The 20,658-nt window shown below is 37.1% G+C and overlaps 1 protein-coding gene across 1 annotated transcript in view; it reads right to left on the bottom strand.

Annotated features, from left to right (window-relative positions):
- Window positions 1-1,123: 1,123 nt before the first annotated feature.
- The window catches only part of odf3l2b (outer dense fiber of sperm tails 3-like 2b), a 31,359-nt gene continuing 11,824 nt past the window's right edge, over window positions 1,124-20,658 (bottom strand). The window contains exons 3-4 of the mRNA XM_028816392.2: window positions 4,566-4,679; window positions 1,124-2,654 (exon numbers count right to left, since the gene is read on the bottom strand). Coding sequence (XP_028672225.2) covers window positions 2,170-2,654; window positions 4,566-4,679 — 599 coding nt within the window. The 3' untranslated portion in view covers window positions 1,124-2,169. The remainder of the gene's footprint in view (window positions 2,655-4,565; window positions 4,680-20,658) is intronic.

The raw sequence follows: 20,658 nt of genomic DNA, 5'->3' as shown, positions 1-20,658 counted from the left end.
TCATTTAGCTTTATATATTAGATTCAATGTGCATAAAATTTGTTTTATCACTAAATAGAATGCATCCCTAATATATTCAGTATATAATTTTTTAACATGAAAGGGACATTTTATCTATTGTTGATTATTCCAGTTTAATACTTAAAATAAACATTGATTTAAAGCATGGCCCACCTGTATATTGTTATTATGTGTTTTGTTGTCTATTTACTAAATGTAAGCCAATTTTATATTATAATATTCCATATTGTTTTGGAAGCAATGTTCACAATTATGTGTCCTTCATGTGTTTGTTTTTTAATAACATTTTTGTCATTTCTGCATAATATTTTTATTGGATTAAATGTTCAAATACATAAATATTCAAACAGTTTTGTTGTAATTTTCATTTATTCTTCTACCCCTTTTCCTTTTCTTTATAAGATGCTTGTGTCAAGGTAGATACAGCCATCAGCTTCACACTGTTTAGCTAGTGCAGCTGGAATGCTATGAATGTCATTTTGCTAACTGCACAGACCTTTGTTAATATGTAAATCCCAACTAAATTTCCCATCATAGCTAGTGAACAACCAGTATCCTCTTGCTGGTCCCTGCCATTTTTAAATAAGGTTTTTGTGTATGAGTCATTGTAAAATAACTCATTTGTATTAATGTTTAAAATTAAGTCAGTGAGGTAAGAGCTATGTATTAATACAAGTGGAAATTACAGAAGGTACAGCTACCAGTTTCCTTACCTTAATGAAGAAAGATTTAACAGGTCTGGTGAGTTATGGATGCCTACATCAGTCCTCTTATACATATTTTTCATACATTCCACAGTGCTGGTGCAAACTCGTTTTTTAAAGTGTGTTTAAGGCTAACAGATAAAAGACATCATGCTACAGTATCCATGATGACTGAATGACACTAACAAAAGCTTAACTCAAAATTGTATTATTCAGTTGGAACCCTGCTTGTTTGCTGCAGTTTGTAATAAGAGATTTCATGTTTATGTCTGATCAAATATGTTGTTCCCCAACTTATGTAAGGTTATTTATATATCTTCATGATAGAACACATACACTTTAAAATACAAATTAAACAGTTAGAAATACTTGTGACTTTAATTTAAATGTTCATTAGCATCTTTTCTTGAGGGTTGTTAAGAAAATGCCATTGTAGATAATGAGTGTCTAGTTAACTATTGCAATAAAAAGACTTAAATTAAGCTTGTCTTGACTGGCAAAGTCAATGATGCTTGTATATTTTATGAAAATATATATTATGTGGAAAATTAGACAAAAATAAAATATTTTCAATAGTTTGTTTAATGGGTCATTGTTGTTTGTATATAAAATGAAAAACATATTTGCATGTAGCATTTTTTATGTATGAGCATTATTATAACACAAGAATTTTCTTTTGCACAGGTCAATTTGTATTTTCTCAAGATGGATGGGCTTATGTCACTTGTATGGAACTTTCTGCTTGGTACCTCTTTAATTTTTTCAGTGTTTAAGACTCTTCATAATTTAGTTTGTTCAAAGCAGATTTGGTCTTCAGTGATTGTTTGCTTTTTCATTAACTAGTAGTGATTAATGTTGTTTATAACTGACTAGATAAATTAAAGTCTTCAATGTATTGAAGTGCAATTTTGTAAGCAAGAAAGAACATATCTACTAGGTTTCATACTTGAACATGAAAAAATAATTAAGCAAGCAAACTAATGAATCCCCCAAAATATTGATAACTACAGATGGATTCAAAGTTAAACAATACCATAAACGTTTACATGTGAAAGTAAACGTTCTGCTCTGGCCTAAATCAGAAGTTTAGACAAAGAAATACTTTTGATAGTGAAGGACTTTTCCTTGTAGAAGTACAATAATCCATGGTATTTCATTTAAAAAGTGAATTAATAACACACACAGAAATAAAATTTAAGAATTTTATTGGAAGAACTTTAGAGTTGGATTTTAATGATGTTACTTTCATAATATATTGCTTAGTTTTCTAGAAATGTGTTTATATTCTTGTTCATTAAAAATAATTTGATTAACAAGACAAAACATTGGAGTTGCTTTGTGCCTATTTACAGGCTTCTTGTTTTTTTAACTGCACAACATCTGTAGCTGTTAATCTGGCTTTAGGAGTAATATTAAGATTACTGCAGCAGAGCTTTGTTATTCTTTAATCTGAAACATCTGTGATGAGTGGGGTTACATATTCAGAATGTCGAATGCCTAGTGAATAAGCAGGGGGCTTAGGTTTGTGTACAGTCACTTTTTCTGGGCAATGTGTGCCTGGTCCAGGTTTTTTGGTGGAGTCTGTTGGTAGATTGTAACGTCCAAGCATTGAATATGCTGGCTTTCTTGTTAGGTAGATGCTTGGGTCTGTACTGTTGTATCTCCCAGGTCCTGGAGTCCCTGAAAGGTCTTCAGATGGGCTACCCACCTTAGTACGTCCAGAAAGGGTATAGCTGGCACTGGAAGGCTTAATGGGCACTCTGGACCCTAGCAAGCTAGGCAGGCTATACTTGTTTGGTGCTGGTACTGAATCCACAGTGCGATACCTGGTACGGGATCCCATCGTGTAAGATGGAGGTTGTCTTTGTCTGTTCAAAGGTGGTGCAACTTCTGGGCTGTAATCTCCAGGTCCAGGGGTCTTCAATATACCTGTGAAGTACTGGGATTTACTAGGGTTAATCACTGGGAATTGCTGACAAAAACTGTAATTAGTAATATGTGCTAAAAAATCATTGGCACAGAATGCTTCCATTCAGATATTATATAAATACTTTACAAACAAATGCTTAGCTTAAAAGAATAATGCATGACTTGCATAAACAATCACCCAAAAATTTAATGTGAAAACAAACAATTTTAACACATCTCAAACCTTCTGTGACATTTATTCATTAGAAATAATGTCCATGATATTAATTATATGTTTAAGTATAGTATACATTAGGTTTAACAACATTTAATATTTATCAATAGCATTACATTACACTCATGGTATTTAGATTTTATGAAGTATGATGTTGAATCTTTTCAGTGTCACAGCACTTTCTCAGCATTTTTAAGTTACAATCATTAGGGGATTTTGGTATCATACAGTATACGCACCAAAAAGGAAGCCTTGAAAATGAATGACTTTTCAAAACTCTTAATGTCATAGGATGATTTTGGGGTTTCTATGCCTTATATATCAGGTGCTTGACAAGAGAGATATTTCAGAATGATGGAAAAGCAATGGCTGGTGTCTAGCCTGATGGTGAGACCTGATGGTGTGCATAGTGGCCAGATATGATTGGTAAGACTATACAATTTTACATGATGCTTGTTGAGATTTATTGCAGTCCTTCTGGATCTGAATGGAGAGAGAGAACAGAAGGGTTTTTTTGTGTGTCTGATAAGAAATGTAGGGATTTGTGGGTTAGTATAAGATGAAACTGTGAGGAACATAAAATGCTGGCTACAATATTTGGCATATTTCCTCAGTGATAGCTGTTCTGTTATTACTAAAGCTATAGATTGTTTCTGTATATTTTTACACTTAGGGTATTTTTACATTAAGTGACTTTTAAGTAATCATAAAATCAGCCCATGTAAATTTCAACTAAAAATCCCATCCTTTAGTTTAACAGTTTGCTTCACTATATGTCAAATGGTAGGTGATCAAACTGCCCACAGGGAGACAAAAATATTCTATCACCAGAGAGTGCAGGCAGGGTGGAGAAGAGTGTCAGGAGTGATTTGAGACAAGAGTGTAAAGGAAGGTCTACATGATGGTAGTAAGACCAGCTTTGCTATATGGGTTGGAGAACAGGAGACAAATCTGGAGGTGGCAGAGTTAAAGATGTGAAGATTTGCATTTGGTGTGACAAGAATGGACAGGATAGAAATGAGAACATTACAGGGTCAGCTCAGGTTGGATGGTTTGAAGACAAAGCCAGAGAGGCGAGATTGCATTGGTTTGGACATGTGCAGAGGAGAGATTCTGGGTCTATTGAGAGAAGGATGATAGAGATGGAGCTGCCAGGCAACAGGAAAAGAGGAAGGCCTAAGAGAAGGTTTATGGATGTAGTGAGGGAGGACTTGAAGGTGGTGGATGTATTGGAGCAAGATGCAGAGGACAGGAAGATATGGAAAAAGATGATCCACTGTGGGAACCCCTAATGGGAGCTGCTGAAAGAAGAAGATTGAGCTTGGGCTGGAGTAGGAGATGCCTCGTCAACTTGGACAGATAGGATGGAAAATATAAACTTAAAAGATTTTAAGCACTTGAGAGGAAAAGAGGGAAGCAGATTGCTGGTTTATGTCTAGGAAAGTGTGTGTAGGATTGACAAATGTACTGTGTTAAGTATTTTTGACCTCTTTTAATCATTCCCAATGTGTAGGTCACACTACAATTAACAGGTGTAGAGTTAATACTCTTACTTTTTTTGCTCTATTTGGCACTTGAAGTCCAATGCACATTTTACAATATTTACATTTGCAAACATATCTATATGATAGTGCCCCATACACCTAATGACCACAGGCCCATTTCAGCAAGTACTTGGAAAGGCAATGTAAACTCACTTGAGTCTTTTCTTCTTCCTAACATGGTGAAAGCTGGCGTGCCATCTCTCCCAAAGCGGGTCATCTTTGCATCAATGTAGTATTGTGGCCCTGGACTTGAGTCCACAAAGTACACTAAAGAAAGTTTTTTTTGGGAGAAGAAGGAAGTAAAGAAAAACAACAAACATTAACTGCAAGTTCTTCAAAGGGCAATTGTTCCATCAATGTTGATTCTTGGCTTGTGCCCTGTTACTGCTTGGAAAGGCTCCAGTTAAACATTGCATTGACCTAAACTAAACAAATTTAGAAATGTAAAAATAGAGAAAGGATAATAGATACACTGAAATTTAAAGTGTAAACATTAAAATGTTAGTTTAAACTTTAAAATAGTCTGAGCAGCAAACATACAGCTATATACAGTTAGGTCCATAAATATTTGGACAGAGACAACTTTTTTCTAATTTTGGTTCTGTACATCACCACAATGAATTTTAAATGAAACAACTCAGATGCAGTTGAAGTGCAGACTTTCAGCTTTAATTCAGTGGGGTGAACAAAACGATTGTATAAAAATGTGAGGCAACTAAAGCATTTTTTGAACACAATCCCTTCATTTCAGGGGCTCCAAAGTAATTGGACAATTGACTCATAGGCTATTTCATGGGCAGGTGTGGGCAAGTCCGTCGTTATGTCATTATCAATTAAGCAGATAAAAGGCCTGGAGTTGATTTGAGGTGTGCTGCTTGCATGTGGAAGATTTTGCTGTGAACAGACAACATGCGGTCAAAGGAGCTCTCCATGCAGGTGAAAGAAGCCATCCTTAAGCTGTGAAAACAGAAAAAACCCATCTGAGAAATTGCTACAATATTACGAGTGGCAAAATCTACAGCTTGGTACATCCTGAGAAAGAAAGCAAGCACTGGTGAACTCAGCAACGCAAAAAGACCTGGATGTCCACAGAAGACAACAGTGGTGGATGATTGCAGAATCATTTCCATGGTGAGGAGAAACCCCTTCACAACAGCCAACCAAGTGAACAAAACTAGGCATATCGATATCCAAGTCTACCATAAAGAGAAGACTGCAAGAAAGTAAATACAGAGGGTGCACTGCAAGGTGCAAGCCACTCATAAGCCTCAAGAATAGAAAGGCTAGATTGGACTTTGCTAAAGAACATCTAAAAAAGCCAGCACAGTTCTGGAAAAACATTCTTTGGACAGATGAAACCAAGATCAACCTCTACCAGAATGATGGCAAGAAAAAAGTATGGAGAAGGCGTGGAACAGCTCATCCAAAGCATACCACATCATCTGTACAACACGGTGGAGGCAGTGTGATGGCTTGGGCGTGCATGGCTGCCAGTGGCACTGGGACACTAGTGTTTATTGATGATGTGACACAGGACAGAAGCAGCCAAATGAATTCTGAGGTGTTCAGAGACATACTGTCTGCTCAAATTGATCAAATTGATTGGGCAGCGTTTCATGATACAGATGGACAATGACCCAAAACATACAGCCAAAGCAACCCAGGAGTTTATTAAAGCAAAGAAGTGGAAAATTCTTGAATGGCCAAGTCAGTCACCTGATCTTAACCCAATTGAGCATGCATTTCACTTGTTGAAGACTAAACTTTGGACAGGAAGGCCCACAAACAAACAGCAACTGAAAGCCGCTGCAGTAAAGGCCTGGTAGAGCATTAAAAAGGAGGAAACCTGGCATCTGGTGATGTCCATGAGTTCAAGACTTCAGGCTGTCATTGCCAGCAAAGGGTTTTCAACCAAGTATTAGAAATGAACATTTTATTTCCAGTTATTTAATTTGTCCAATTACTTTTGAGCCCCTGAAATGAAGGGATTGTGTTCAAAAAATGCTTTAGTTGCCTCACATTTTTATGCAATCATTTTGTTCACCCCACTGAATTAAAGCTGAAAGTCTGCACTTCAACTGAATCTGAGTTGTTTCATTTTAAATTCATTGTGGTAATGTACAGAACCAAAATTAGAAAAAAGTTGTCTCTGTCCAAATACTTATGGACCTAACTGTATATAAAATTGGAACAAATATCAAAAAGGTATTAAAAGTTATAATGGATACACATAAATATATGCAAAACTTATCCAGCTTATAAATCAGGTGCACATTTACAATAATTTGTTTATTTTGTGATACTTGGCCATTTGTGGTACTAAAGAGGTACTGGCCATTAAAACAGAAATATGTCTTTCATATACTTAACATGTTAATCTAAAGCAATGTCATCAATGATTAAACAAGCATTCATTTATGTATTATGAAAATATTCATACTAGATTGACCCTTAGTAGGACACCTACTCTATTGCCTGGTACTAAATGTTTAAAAAGCAGCAGGGATTTAAGTGTTAATACATCCCATAATATGTCTCGGCATAGTAATAAAAAATTAATAATAAGCTAAAAATAATAAGATGTTATTATGTTACAGTAATTGTTTTAAAGGTGTAGGAGGAGATTTTCATTTACTTCATTATTTTAAGACTCACCGTCTTCTGAATAATTTTGTTCTTAGTAATTATTAGAAAATGTGTCTACCTCCAAGAATTAGGAAAATTTGCTGATATTGGCCGACTCCTCTGTTCTACTATAGAATGTTAAATGTTTAGCCACTGGCTCCCTCTGGTGGTTTTAACTGCAGCGGCACCAAGTACAGGAACTTCTACTAGCTCATCAATTCGAAATCAATCCTCCTCCTTAACTAATATTTTTATTTCACCAGGAGGCCTGTTACCTCTCTCTGTCTTCAGGCTTATAAATAATAACAGTTATTATATAATATTTTTTACTTCTTTTTGATATTCTGAAAGCAGCTTGTTGATGTGATGGCTTTTAGTAAGCTAAATTCCATTGAGTTTCAACTTTTTTTTACTTAATTTGTATTCACTTGTGTGTTAATAAATTTTAAGATTTTTTTTGTTTCATTTTTGCAAAAGGTAATAAATGACATGCAAGTAAAATGGTAGCAAATAGTTAACCTTCTAATTTCTAGTGTGTTAATCATTAAATATCTTTTAGTTTTAATAAATTATTTAGTAAAAAAAATAAAAATCATGTCCCTTATTTTTTTAGAAAGTTAAAATAGGTACAGCAAATGCATACTGTATGGGATTGTTTTTTGTTTTTGTTTTCAGCAGAATGATTAAAGGAAGAAGAAAAAATAAAAGTAGGCTTAATGGTTCATTCGTTATAGAAATTGGTTCTATAGTGGTTGGAGGCAAACTTATAGTCACTGCACTCCTCTAAGACGATTCCTGATCAGTATAGGATCTTATTCATCCATCCTTCAATTTTTAAGTCCATTTTTATGGTTTAGGGTTTTGAGCAACCAAATTTTGTTGTGAAAGTAATGGGCACAAAATACTTTTGGTTTTCATACAGTGTTATAATTTTTTTCTTTTATGCAAGGCAGTTTGAATGTTTTCCCAGTGTCTGTGTTCCTATCTATTAGATAGATAGATAGATAGATAGATAGATAGATAGATAGATAGATAGATAGATAGATAGATAGATAGATATTTATTTGTTCACAGGGAGAAATGATCAATCAGCTCACATTTTAAAAGTTTGTGTACCATAATGTAAGACTACTGGCTTCATCAGGGATGTAACTCTGAATCACCGAGATCAAATAAGGAAGCATGTTTGCTAAGGTATGTACGCAAAAAGTGGTTTGCAAGGATAATAAACAAGATTGCAACAAGAAAGGTGGGTTGCCTTTTTCCTCCCACTGTCCAAAGCCATACTCTTAGGTTGCTTGGCAACTCTACAGTAGACTTGTGTTACTGAATGTGTGTGTGGTGTTAGTATATATCAGATTATCTTGCAGTAAACCAGTGTGTCATCATTTTGACTGTCAAGTTGAGTCAGTTCTTGCTGGGAAGGTCAGGGCACTGGGTGCTCTATCATTTTTTCCTTGAGTTTAAGCAAATATTTTACGCCATCACCATCAGGTTTAACAGTATGCTGTAAAAAGGTAAGTGGGGAACAAAGTTTGGGCCTTTTATATCATCAGATAAATCTTTATTTATTTATTTTTACATCTCCACAACACAAACTTCATTATATTATTTACATGTACATACTGTATATACGTTCAGTACATAAGTAGGATAAACGACTTACTCAGGATTATGGTCAAATGGAAACAAGGACTGATTGAGCAATCATGTAATTTAGAGTCTAATTCCTTTGCTATTAAACTAAAATGTCTGGCCTCTTATAGGCTAAAAGATCTAAAATGTCCATTATTTCTTATTTCTTATTACCTTATTTCTTAAAGGTATCAACAAAGCTTCTTCTTCTTTCGGCTGCTCCCGTTAGGGGTTGCCACAGCGGATCATCTTTTTCCATATCTTTCTGTTCTCTGCATCTTGTTCAGTTACACCCATCACCTGCATGTCCTCTATCACCACATCCATAAACCTTCGCTTAGGCCTTCCTCTTTTCCTCTTCCCTGGCAGCTCTATCCTTAGAATCCTTCTCCCAATATACCCAGTATCTCTCCTCTGCACATGTCCAAACCAATGCAATCTTGCCTCTCTGACTTTGTAACCCAACCATCCAACTTGAGCTGACCCTCTAATGTCCTCATTTCTAATCCTGTCCATCCTCGTCACACCCAGTGCAAATCTTAGCATCTTTAACTCTGCCACCTCCAGCTCTGTTTCCTGCTTTCTGGTCAGTGCCACCGTCTCCAACTCATATAACATAGCTGGTCTCACTACCTTCCTGTAGACCTTCCCTTCACTCTTGCTGATACCCGTGTGTCACAAATTACCCCTGACACTCTTCTCCACCCATTCCACCCTGCCTGCACTCTCTTCTTCACCTCTCTTCCACAATCCCTGTTACTCTGTACTGTTGATCCCAAGTATTTAAACTCATCCACCTTCGCCAACTCTACTCCCTGCATCCTCACCATTCCACTGACCTCCCTCTCATTTACACACTTGTATTCTGGCTTGTTCCTACTGACCTTCATTCCTCTCCTCTCTAGAGCATATCTCCACCTCTCCAGGGTCTCCTCAACCTGCTCCCAACTATCGCTACAGATCACAATGTCATCAGCAAACAACAAAGGTATTAACAAAGCTGATCTGTATTAATTTGTTAATACACAATGTCATTAGTGACTTTAACCACTAGCCCCTTATCAATCCCTGTGATAGACTGGCATTGTAGGTTATTGTCCTGTTTAGAGTTGATGCCTACTTTTCTGTCAGGATTGATACAAGCTGTCTACAGCCCTGAACTAGATAATCTGGTTATAAAATGGATGGATCATATCATTCATTTTATCAATCAATATATGAGGCTGTCTTGTATTATATGTTGAAGAAACATCTAGAAATAGCACCCAGATGTAGGCTTATGATAGATATTGGATGCAGATATTATGTAAAATAACCGGAACGGTGGGATGTAGGAGGAAAATGGAATGCCTGGGGAAAACCCACGCACACATAGTGAGCATTTTAAAATAGATAATGAAGCTAAAGCGCTGTAATTTCTGAAGCTGTGAGACAAAATCTTTAACCAAGTACCACCTATGGAGGAATATTTTGAACAAATTTAAATAAGTCCATAAACATGCAAATAAACAAATGTATTTTGAAATGTGACAATAATTAAAAAAAATAAAATGATATGTAGGCATAAAAAAAGTTTTTTGAAAATTTTTTATTGGCTATTCCTTTACAAAGTTGATTATTTCTTAATTTTTTTATTTCATTTGCACGGAGCACAACATGAAATGAAAATTGCAATTTTCACCTGTAAAAGTTAAGGGGGCAGGCTTTAGTGAGTACTGTGTTTTGATTGGTGAATCGTCAGTGAAGCACATACTCAAAGCTGTGACTGTGCGTATGTGAGGCAGACGAGTGAAAAAAAAACGTTGCCCAGAATTACTATTTTAATTCAAGAGGGTCTGAATTCATTATTAGTTACAGGGCTCCTAAACTGTGGAAAGGTCTGCCTGCTACTATAAGGGATGCCCCTTCGGTCTCAGCTTTTAAATCCCGGCTGAAGACTCACTACTTCAGTTTAGCACACCCTGACTAGAGCTGCTGATTAACTGTAAATACTGCATCTCTGTTGCTAGTCATTAGCACTAAAACATAAGTAACATGATAGTTATAATTGGATACTAACCCTCACCTATTCTGTTTCTCTTCTCGGTACTCAAATGTGGCACTTGGTGCCACGGCCCACCTGCCAAGTTGAATTTGGGTCTCAGCAGGACTTGGCACTTTGAAAAGTTGGATTGTTGGTCTTCTATTTGTCCCTCTCCTGACACCAATGTACTGCAGACACAGACTACCAGTGGAGTCTTGCGCTTTTACATTACTCTTTTAGGTAGCTTATTGCCCTTATAATAAGCACTCACTGTTGAATACTACTTTCAAAATCAAACATGTGACTTTGTCAAGCTTGCTGTTTCTATAGAGTCTCCTGCATCTGGCTGTGAAGCAGCTCATTTGCATGATGGAAATATATCACCTCAGGCTGAGAACGAGCTTAACATATGGGATCACATATTTCTTCAGGTCTTAATGACTGACTACCTTTTTAATCTCTCCCTTCATCTTCTCAAATGGCATCTGTTTTCCACCTACTCTCTCCTTTTCTCATTTTGTCTTCCCTGAAGGTAAAGTCATCCCTGATGGAGGATCGCAGGAATTGTGGGAAAGAGGGGTCCTTTCATCGGATTGGTTGACCCAACACTGTTTCAGCCATGGAATGGCCAGATGGGGGAGGAAGCATGATGGATGAGGTCTCCAGGACTCTAAAAGTATCCAAATCTTATTATGTGATATCATCTACTGTTACATTCTGCTCCGTACTTCTAAAATTTTTATTTTTTTTTACTTCTAAAAATGTTTTTATTTTATACTGTATTGAGGATTTGTTCTGTTCTGTGTATTGTATTGAATTGACCCCCTTCTTTTGACACCCACTGCACGCCCAGCCTACCTGGAAAGGGGTCTCTCTTTGAACTGCCTTTCCCAAGGTTTCTTCCATTTTTCCCCACAAGGTTTTTTTTTGGGAGTTTTTCCTTGTCTTCTTAGAGAGTCAAGGCAGGGGGGCTGTCAAGAGGCAGGGCCTGTTAAAGCCCATTGCGGCACTTCCTGTGTGATTTTGGGCTATACAAAAATAAACTGTATTGTATTGTATTGTATTATCAGGAGTCTACATCTGAAGTGTCTGCTTCAAATTTAGCCTATGATAACTAAACATTAACTTCCACACTATCAACAATTCACCGTGATTAAAACACAGCCCACCCTCTTAACTTTAATGGATGAAAATGACAGTTTTCATTTCATAGCATATTTTGTGTTATATGCAGTGTTTACTGAAACAACTTAAATAGTTATATAAATACATAAAGAAATAAGCAACATAAACACATTTAATCATATATACTCACTTGTCATTTTGCTTTTATATATTTATTGTCAAATTTCATAACACATTTATTTGTTTTTGTATTTTTGTACTCCCAGGCATTCCACCACAGATACCAACACTAAACACAAAACCATGTTAGGCCTCTCTTATTCAGTAGTATCAACTCTCTGTGTGCAATTTTTAAAAAGAAAAGGCCAGTACGGATGATTGTGGGTTGTCCACATGTATATATTATGACAATGTCTCAGTTAAATAAATCTATATATATATTTATTTCTAATATTATATGTAGAATATACCCATCATCAAAAGGCACATGTTTAGCTGGTGGTTTAGATTGATTACTGTAGAAAATAAATTGTAGTATTATGAATAATTAAAGTATTTCTTCCTGAGTTTTCTTTAGAGAAACATTAAAAGCAATAAATAAAGACTACTAATACAGCACAATTTCTACTTATTTTCTGAAATGGTGTATTTTTATGAGACAGCCTTGTCAACAGACATTGCTATACTATAACTATGATTTTTAACTGTTTCACTGTTCCCAGTCCTGTCTCCAGGTCTGAATGTACAGGTTTGGCAGTGATGATTCCTCTCAAAGCAAATGGGGTGGTGGGATACCATTTACATCTTCTCCTAGGGCAGCACAAGTCCTGGAACTGGCTCTCAGGTACAATAACAGTCAAGATACCCATTAGAGTAGGTTGGCACCAGTAATCTTATCTGGTTATTGAGGTGTTCAATAATGGGATGAAGGACCAATCCCCAGGAGCATGCTTTTTGCTGGTGATATTTTGTTGTGTAGCACCAGAAAAGAGTAAGTGGAAAGAAGTTGGAAGAATGGAGAACGGCTTTGTAAGACAGAAGACTGAAGATAAATAGGAAGAAGACAGAATATCTGTGGTTTAATGATGATCAAGATTCATAGAAGTTAGCAGGCATGGAGAGCTATTGAGAAAAGCGGATAAACTGGGGAGGAGGTGCAGGACTGAGTTGTATGGGGAAGGCTGATCAAGCACTTCGACCCCACACAGAAGTGGGAAAGGATGAAGAGGAATAATAATAATAATAATAATAATATTTTATTTAATAGGTGCCTTTCTTAACACTCAAGGTCACCATACAATGAAATTAAACAACATTAATAAAATAAAAACAAAGAGAATGATAAATTAAAAATCAATAAGGTACAGAGGTAGTAGCAAACATACAAAGATAACAGGCAGTAACGGTGTTAAATTCATAGTTGGTATGCCAGTTTGAAAAGATACGTTTTGAGGGTAGTTTTAAAATGTGTTATTGAGTCGAGTTGACGGATATGAGAGAGAAGAGAATTCCAGAGTTGAGGAGCACTATGAGAGATGCTCTATCTCCCATAGAATAGAGTATGATGCGTGGTACAGAAAGTAAAGCTGAGGATAAGGATCTGAGGAAGTGAGAGGGAGTGTAAGTCTGTAGGAGATCTGTGAGGTAGTGAGGAGCGAGCTTTAAATGTTGAGTGCAGTATTTGTATTGTATTCGGTAGTTAACAGGGAGCCAGTGAAGTTGAGAGTGAATAGGTGTAATATGTTCAGTGGATATAAAACAGCAGGTTATTATCCTAGCAGCAGAATTTTAAATAAGTTGCAAGCGATGGATACGTTTTTGTGGGATGCCAGATAGAGTAGCATTACAATATTGTAATCTATATGTGAGGTGACTAGGGCATTAACCAATACTTCAGTAAAGTGTCGTGTAAGAACAGGACGAAGTCTAGAAATGTTTCGGAGATGGAAGAAGGCAGTCTGAGAAACATTACTTATATGGGAAGAAAAAGAGAGGGTACTGTCAAGAATGACGCCCAGTCTCTTAACCTGGGAAGAGGTGTTTGTGTTAATATTGTTAATTAAAATGGAAGAATGGTTAACCTTAGCAAGTGTGGATTTAGAACCAATGAGGAGCACATCAGTTTTATTGCTGTTTAATTGGAGAAAATTGTGAGTCATCCATGACTTTATGTCTTGGAGACATGCCATTAGAGTATCTGGAGGGAAAACAGAAGTGGATTTAGTGGATAGATATAGCTGTGTGTCATCAACGCAACAATAAAATTTAATACCATGGTGCCGAAAGATATTACCTATTGGGAAGATATAAAAAGTGAAAAAGAAGCAGCCCCAAAACAGAACCCTGTGGAACGCCTTGAGTAATGACTGCATTCTCAGATTTAAAGCCCTTTACTTGAACAAATTACCTCCTATCAGTGAGGTAGGAAGAAAACCACTGGAGGACAAAGCCACAGATTCCAAAACTAGCTAGTCATTTCGAAAGTATCTGATGAGATATGGTGTCATATGCGGAGCTGAGGTCAAGAAGTACAAGAATTGATAATAATTGATAAGTTCCATGTCAGCTGCCCAGAGAAGATCATTTGTGATTCTGACCAGGACACTTTCTGTGCTGTATTTAGGACGAAACACAGATTGAAATTGTTCAAAAAGGTTATGTTTTTGAAAGATGGGTCTGAAGTTGGGAGGCAAGAACAAGAAAGATCGGAAATTACGATGCATAAAGCACTTGTATCACAATCAGTTTTAAAAATTATGGTATCGCCCATTCCTACTATTCAAGCAGGTGTGTGTGTCTGTCAACAAGAATAACGGGCGTTACATTACAACCGAGTTCACGTTAAACATCATTTCTCGTTACTTGCTGCTAAATAAGCATTTTCGTTTTTGAAAAATCCTTACCAGACTAAGCCTCTTATCCCCCTTCCAACCCTAAAATTCGCAGCAAGAGTTTAAAAGTATCTGACCTTATGTAAAAGCCGGGAGCTTGTCTACACCGATCGAAACGAGCGGGAAAACGGTCAGCATCCAGGCGTAAGGGAAGGCGGGAAGGTCTGCGGGAGAGGCGCGCGCGAAAGTTTTCTCCGCCCCCAAGATGGAGCTGTGCAGTGCAGACTAGAAGACGGGAGTCTGAGGCGAAGGGTGTCGCCACATCTTCTTCGAGCTTGTTTGTTGTATCCGAAGAGTGAGTATTCATGAATCTTCTTTTGCTGCTCTTAGTTAGTGTATAGTGTTCACTCACGCATATCTCTTATTTTGACCAAAGTGATATTTTTTTCCTCTAAACTCAAAAAAAAAACCTCTCAATATGCAAACAAAATGTGAAAAATTATATCTGTTAGTATTTGCATCCCATTTGGTGCATTGTTACATCTCCAATTGTCAGTTTGAACAGTGGCTTAAAAAGGTAATTGAGTTAAGGACATGCGCTATAAAATTAGCCTTTTTTAAACTATTGAGCACCTGCCTCAGGACTTCCATCCGGGTCATGTTACAAACATTGGAGATAACTTTTTCTTTGTGTTTTTAAAGCCTAACATTAATCTTTATATTAACGATTGAAGTTTACCATTTTTGATATATAAAATTTAATTGGATTTTATTAAATTATGTCGGCGGCATGGTGGCGCAGTAGTACAGCTGCTGCCTCGCAGTATGGAGAGCAGGGTCTGCATGTTCTCCCTGTGTCTGCTGGGGTTTCCTACCACAGTCCAAAGACATGCAAGTTAGGTAGACTGCCAATACTAAATTGGCCCTGTGTGTGTGTGTGTGTGTGTGTGTGTGTGTGTGTACTCCCTGCAATGGACTGGCATCCTGTCCAGGGTTTGTTCTTGCCTTGCTCCCTATGGTAGCTGGGATAGGCTCCAGCACCCTCCACGACCCTGTTTTTGGAAAATGATGTGACATGCAAATTATACATACAGCACGATATGTAGCAAAATGTTTAGCTGTTCAAGTCCAAAAACTATGCCTTTAAGAAAAATATAAAACGAATAATAAAACATGACTTTATAAATATCAAAAATCTTTAATAGAATAATAAATATGTGATAAATAATAGCAACATAAACTAAACCTTTTTACATCAAGTCATTTAAGTTATTAACAATCGGGCATCATGTATTTCTAGACACTCCTTTTCAAGGTGCAGATGGACTATATTTAAAAAAAAAAAAAAAAAAGGTCTCTTTGGACTGGACTTTAGGCAACAGTAGCATTTACCAGTAAGGAGGCTATTGTTGGGATGGCTGGTGTCACAGATAATCTTTGTTCTGGTACGACAGCACTTGTTGTAGATGTGCTGGATTATTGAGTGTGTCCACCCTGTGAAACATTCAGCTGTCTGCACAACTCTCTGCAGAACACTGCGGTTCTGCTGTGTGCTCTTCCTGAACCAGACAGTAATACTTCCAGTCAGGATGCTTTAAATGGTGGATTTATAGAAGATTTTTATGGACTATTTATTACGCTTACCATAGTTACAGGTGCCTTGTTAGTTTTTACATTTTATTATTATACAACACTGAATCACAATGGATTTAATCTGGCTTTTTTAAAACCGATCAGCAGAAAAGACCCTTTAGTGTCAGAGTGAAAACAGACCTTAGCGAAGTGGTCTAAATTAATTACAAATATAAAACACAAAATAGTTGATCACAGGGTGGCAGCGCTGTTGCACTGCAACAAGAAGGCTGGGGTTCTTTCCCAAGTCCTTCCTGCATGGAGTTTGCATGTTCTCTCCATGTCAGCTCCGGGGTGCTGGTTTCCTTCCACAGTGCAAAGACATCCAAGTTAGGTAGATTGGCAATACTAAATTGGCCCCAGTGTGTGTGTGTGTGTGTGTGTGTGTGTGTGTGTATACTCCCTACTATGGAGTGGCATCCTGTCCAGGGTTTGTTCTTGTCTTGCTCCCTGTGGTAGCTGGGATAGGCTGCAGCACCCTCCACAACCCTGTTTTGGACAAAGTGGTTTAGAAAATGAGTGACATACTAATTATACATGCAGCACAATATGTAGCGAAATGCTTAGTTGTTCAATTCCAATGACTATGCCTTTAAGAAAAATATAAAAGGAAAAATAAAACATGACTTTATAAATATCAAAAATCTTTAATAGAATAATAAATATGTGATAAATAATAACAACGTAAACTTAACCTTTTTACATCAAGTAATTTAAGTTATTAACAATAGGGCACCATGTAATCTATACACGACTTATTCAGGAGGTGCGGAAGGACTGAATTAAAAAAAAAAAAAGGTCTCTCTGGACTGGACTTTAGGCAACAGTAGCATTTACCAGAAAGGAGGCTGTTGTTGGGATGGCTGGTGTCACAGATAATCTTTGCTCTGGTACGACAGCGCTTGTTGTAGATGTTGTGGACGTTTGAGTGTGCCCACCCTGTGAAACATTCAGCTGACTGCACAACTCTCTGCAGAACACTGTGGTCCTGCTGTGTGCTCTTCCTGAACCAGACAATAATACTTCCAGTCAGGATGCTTTAAATGGTGGATTTATAGAAGACTAGCTGAAGTACCCAGCGATGCCCGGCAGAAAAATAAAGTGTTTTTTTTTTTTAATTGTTTGAGAAGAATATAAATAGAAAAACCCACAACTTTAAAAATAAAAATAACAAACAATGAAGACTCACTAATGTGCTTGTCTTGTATGTATGTTATCATCCAGTTGATGCTCAGAACCTGCCAACTGTATTTAATTTCAAAAGCAACAGGGGCGCAGTGGAGCTCGAACATAAGGAATGCTGGCAGTCACCTCCAGTTCGCCCTCTGGCGGTCATGCTGAGTATCAACTGGATGATAATATGCATACAAGACTGCAAGATCACCCCCCCCCCCCCCACACCCTACCCAGAAAAGGGGGGGTAGGGTTGATTTCACCCTACAGTATTTTTAGTCGATCAATGAGAAACATGTGTACCAAGTTTCATGGAAATCATGATGCTGGAACATACATACACACATACATTGACTTTTATATATATTGATTTATATGGACTCTTTATTACGCTTACCATAGTTACATGTGCCTTGAAAGTTTTTACATTTTATCATTATAAAACACTGAATCACAGTGGATTTACAGTATTTTGGCTTTTTTAACACTGATCAGCAGAAAAGACCATTTAGTGTCAAAGTGAAAACAGACCTCAGCAAAGTGGTCTAAATTAATTACAAAGATAAAACACAAAATAGTTGATCACAGGATGGCACAGTGATGCAGTGGCAGCACTGTTGCCTTGCAACAAGGAGGCTGGGGTTCACTTTCCCATGTCCTTCCTGCATGGAGTTAGTTTGCATGTTCTCTCCATGTCAGCTCCGGTGTGCTGGTTTCTTCCCACAGTCCAAAGATATGCAAGTTAGGTGGATTGGTGATCTTGAATTGACTCTGCTATGTGTGTGTGTGTGTGTATTGTGTATGTGTGTGTTCACCCTGCGATGGACTGGCTTCCCGTCCAGGATTTGTTCTTACCTTGCACCTAATGCCTGCTGGGATAGACTCCAGCTTCCCCACAACCCTGCTCAGGATAAAGTGGGTTTAGAAAATGGATGGTTAATCAATCACATATGCATTTATGCCCTTCAAGTCATTATTTAGTACATGCATCTTGACAGCCTTGACTCTGTGTGCACAGGTCATTATCAGCATTGCACACCATTTTACCACGTCTTCTTTGCAAAACTGCTCAGACTCAGTCTGGCTGCATGGGGATTGTGAATGAACAGCCTTTTTCAAGTTAATCACAAATTCTAAATTGCTGTGAGGTCTGGACTCTGACTCAGCCACCCCAGAATATTAACATTGTTGTTTTGAAGGCATTCCTGTGTAGCTTAGGCTTAATGCTTGGGGTCATTGTCACAATGGAAAACAAATCTTCCAGGGTGCAGGTGTCTTGCTGAGTGCATCCAAGATTTTCCTTTATTTTGTTGTATTCATTTTACCCTCACAAGCCTTCTGGGGCCTCCTGCAGAGCAACATTCCCATTCAGCATGATGCTGCTTCATGGAGGTGATTGTTTCTTTTTGATAATATGTAGTGTTTGGCTTATGCCAAACATGTAATTTGGTCTGAAGGTCAAAAAGCTCAGTTTTGGTCTCATACAACCATAGAACCTTCTTTCAGAGGACATCAGAGTCCTCCAGGTAGCAAATTCTAGCCAAGATGTCATATACATTTTTTTAACAATGACTTTCTCTTTGCACACTCTCCCATAAAGCTGTGCAACAATTGTTATCTGCACAGTCCCTCCAATCTTTTGCACAATAGCTTATAATTCCTTCAAAGTTATCATAGGTATGTTTGAGGCCTCTTTCACTGGTCTTCACGGGAAATTCAGTGACTAAAATATTTTGTCTTCATCCCCTGATTTGTGCTTTTCAATCACTTTTTCACAGAGTTGCTTAGAATGTTCTTTTTGTATGCATTGTATATGTTAGACCAGGGGTAGGCAAAGTCAGTCCTGGAGAGCCGCAGTGGCTACAGGTGTTTGTTCCAACCCAGTTGCTTAATTAGAAAATGATCATTGCCAATAATTTAATTTAATTGCTTAGTTAGTGCTTTGACTCTGCCATGTCATGTCATTCTCATATCCTGGATTTTTTTCCTTTCTAAGGATTTCAACTAAATGATGTGTGGCCTTAAATGGATGAGTAATTCTCAGTCCTTAAGTTTTTTTTCTCTTCACTTTCCTTCCAAGTATTTAGTTAAACCAATTAGTGCATGATAAATACACTCAGGTGTAAATGGAAACAAGCTAAATGGGAAACTTCTGGTTTCTTTTGTCATTTGCATCTTATTGCTAATAAGGAGCAACTAAAAACCGAGTGTAAGAGCCAATCTTAGAAAGTTAAAGTTTTGAGTTAAACTCATATTAATGTTTGCTTTATTTGAATAGAATATAATATCTTCTATAGTCATAGACAATGGTATAGTCTTTTCCCCCTATAAGTTAGCAAGATATAGAATCTTCTTACTATAACTAAGAAACTGTGAGTTAATAAGCTCTTGTTGTGTTTAGAACAGGTCCCAGTAAACAGGACTTGAAAGACCCATTTTCTACTCAGAGATGGGATAAGCATACAGTTTTCTGACCGCTTTGAAATGGTTCAGAAATTATAAGTGACTAGTAACGATTTAAGATGTAACAAGAAAAAATTTAGTTCTAAGCTTAATCTTGTTACATCTTAAATCGTAAGATTGGCTCTTACATTTCCGGCCCCTAATTGGCTATGCAGGAGCGGAGTCAATTACTATACTTTACTTTAATATGAGCCAGTTAACTTTATAATTACTATTGTTTTCAAATTGCTAACAATAACAGTCATCAACATAGAAATTATTTAACACAGTGTTAACTGCTTCCTCTGGTGTTGTGCCTGTTCAGGCATTCTCTTTTTCAAGGGTTAACTGCTCAGTGGGTACCTTGATGGCATATTCTTTGTCTAAGATGTCTTTCATGAAAATTTTGTAATCCTCATGGAATGTTGGATACTTTGTAAGTTTCCTTTTAAGTCTAAAAACACATCGTTTTGCAACACAGCGATTGTTTGGCACTTTAAGAGTTTCATCTTTAAAAGGCAGATTAATGCAATTTAGGGACCGGATGTGTAAGAGCCATTTTCCTTGTTCTATAAGATTCATGAATATTTCTTAGATGACAATGTATAAATAACGGGAGGTTCCTATAACCCCCATAAATAGAATCGTATTGGTATATTCTTACCATTTCTAACTTTTAGTGTAGCTGCTGAAATATATAAGGTGTCATCAGGCACGGGTAAGACGCGTGTCAAAAGAATTCTCAGAGTCCAAGAGTTCG

The sequence above is a fragment of the Erpetoichthys calabaricus genome, chromosome 12, assembly GCF_900747795.2.
Source record: "Erpetoichthys calabaricus chromosome 12, fErpCal1.3, whole genome shotgun sequence".
Lineage (NCBI taxonomy): Eukaryota > Metazoa > Chordata > Cladistia > Polypteriformes > Polypteridae > Erpetoichthys > Erpetoichthys calabaricus.
The sequence above is the reverse complement of the archived record's forward strand: the minus strand, read 5'-3'. Positions and strand labels throughout refer to the sequence as shown.